At 42.8% G+C, this 2,038-nt stretch overlaps 1 protein-coding gene across 1 annotated transcript; it reads right to left on the bottom strand.

The window, feature by feature from the left end:
* Nucleotides 1–866: 866 nt before the first annotated feature.
* On the bottom strand, nucleotides 867–1,789 carry LOC101346553 (olfactory receptor 10J1-like). The gene is given in 3 exon segments (XM_012559744.2): nucleotides 867–1,131; nucleotides 1,133–1,375; nucleotides 1,377–1,789. Coding segments are annotated over 3 exon segments (921 nt in total).
* Between the last annotated feature and the right edge of the window lie 249 nt (nucleotides 1,790–2,038).

Here is a 2,038-nt window from a genome sequence, read left to right as displayed (position 1 = left end):
CTCAGTCCTCTTTTAATCTTTTGTATATACCACTTATCATAAAGTATTTCAATTATACTTTTAAATGGTTGTTTTTATCACTGTCCTCTGAGCTTCCTGGAGCCAGGCAATAAGAATTTGTCATGTTTCCTTCTCCAGGATCCAGTACACAACCCATTTCGTCGTGGTTGCCTATTATATGCTTTCTGAGTTAATGGCAGATGAACTGACCTAGCAAGATCTAGGAATGTGACCTTAAGAGGCTGTTACTTCAGCTGACAAGATCTGGTTTTGCCAGGATCTCTGATTAAACTGTCTGTGGTCACTGCTGTTAATCAGCAGTTGTCCTAGAACTTGGGATGAATTGAAGCTGCAGATTCCAGAAGAAGAAATCTAGCTCCCTTGGGCTATAAATCCTGAGGACACTCTCTCTATTTGCACAGTTACTTAATACCTGGTACAGCATCTATATACAGGTTCTAGTAAAGATCTAGGATACAGAAACCCTGTAGTCTTAAGTAGGAAGGAAGGGATGTGGGGAAAAATTTTAAAGGGTGCACTGGATTCTGTTTTCTCAAAGGGAATTACTGTTGCTTTCATTAGGTGGAGATCCACAAGGAAACTAAAAAGTGAGTGGAAATCTTTGGTCCATGCTACTACCTGATCTCTTCATTTATTTATCCACAAACAAAAAATCAATTGTTCAACTGTCACCTTTATTAAAAGTGTTCAGACTCCTGTTTGGATGGTCTTGCTGTTCTTCTCTTCACCTCCTATTTGAAGGTAGGTATTTAAGAGCCTTATCTTCCCAAAGATGTGTGTCTCTAATCCTCATATTTCTGTGTAGAGTGGATGCCAAAAGCCTCAGGAGAACATTTCCCAAATTGTCAGGAGAATTTTTTGCCAATAGCCCTGCACAGAGCATCCTTGATCTCTTTGTTCCTCAGGGTGTACACCGCAGGGTTCAGTAGGGGGGTGATGACAGTGTACGTCACCGAGATCAACTGATCTCGATCCCTGGTGTTCTCTGACTTGGGCTTGAGGTAGGCAATGGAGGCACAGCCATTGTGGACAATGACCACAGTGAGGTGGGAGGCACAGGTGGCAAAGGCCTTCTGGCCCTCGACTGAGGCAATCTTGAGGATTGTAGACAATGAGGACATAAGAGATGAAAACTAGACCCATAGGTACAACAAGTACCAAAACACTGATGATCAAAGTCAGGATCTCACTGATGGTGGTGTCAACACAGGAGAGCTTCATTACAGGTCGGATGTCACAGAAGAAGTGGGCCACCTTTGTAGCACAGAAAGGTAACCTGAATACAGATGTCACCTGTGTCATTGCTACAAGCAGCCCAATGCTGCATGCCCCCCATACCAACTGGGCACACACTCTTATTCATGCTAACTGTGTACCTCAGGGGATTGCAAATGGCCACATAGTGGTCATATCCCATTGCTGTGAGCAAGAAGCAGTTAGTGATGCCAAAGGTTACAAAAAGGAACATCTGCACGGTGCAACCTGCTAATGAGATGGACTGGCTCATACCCACGAGGCTGGAGAGCATCCTTGGGAGAATGACCAGTGTATATACAGTCTCTGAAGTGGACAGCATGCTCAGGAAGAAATACATGGGGGTGTGAAGATGACGATCAATCCAGATAATGGTCACCATGGTAACATTGCCTGCCAGGGTTAAGATGTACAATGCAAGAAACACCACAAAGAGGGTGAGCTGGTGCTCGTGAAAGCTAGAAAAACCTTGGAAAACAAACTCAAAGAAAAGAGTATGGTTCTCTCTCTTCATTGAGTGGTCACCAATTCTGTAATGTAGAAGAATAAAAGAGTTACATGATTTCAGTAAGGGAGTTTAAGCACATTTCTGAGATTGATTCATTTTAGTTCTCATCTATAAACCTGGGGAAACAGTTCCCAGTGGATTATAGTCAGTACCTGGGTTTACTTAACTTTAGTTAAAATCTTTTATTCTGTGGCCATCTATTGCAATTTCCTGTCCATCCCAGGGTCTTATAAGCCTCTTTTTTTCTCATGCATA

The sequence above is a fragment of the Trichechus manatus genome, unplaced genomic scaffold (genome assembly GCF_000243295.1).
Source record: "Trichechus manatus latirostris isolate Lorelei unplaced genomic scaffold, TriManLat1.0 scaffold00300, whole genome shotgun sequence".
NCBI lineage: Eukaryota > Metazoa > Chordata > Mammalia > Sirenia > Trichechidae > Trichechus > Trichechus manatus.
This window is presented reverse-complemented; position numbering and strand designations above follow the sequence as displayed.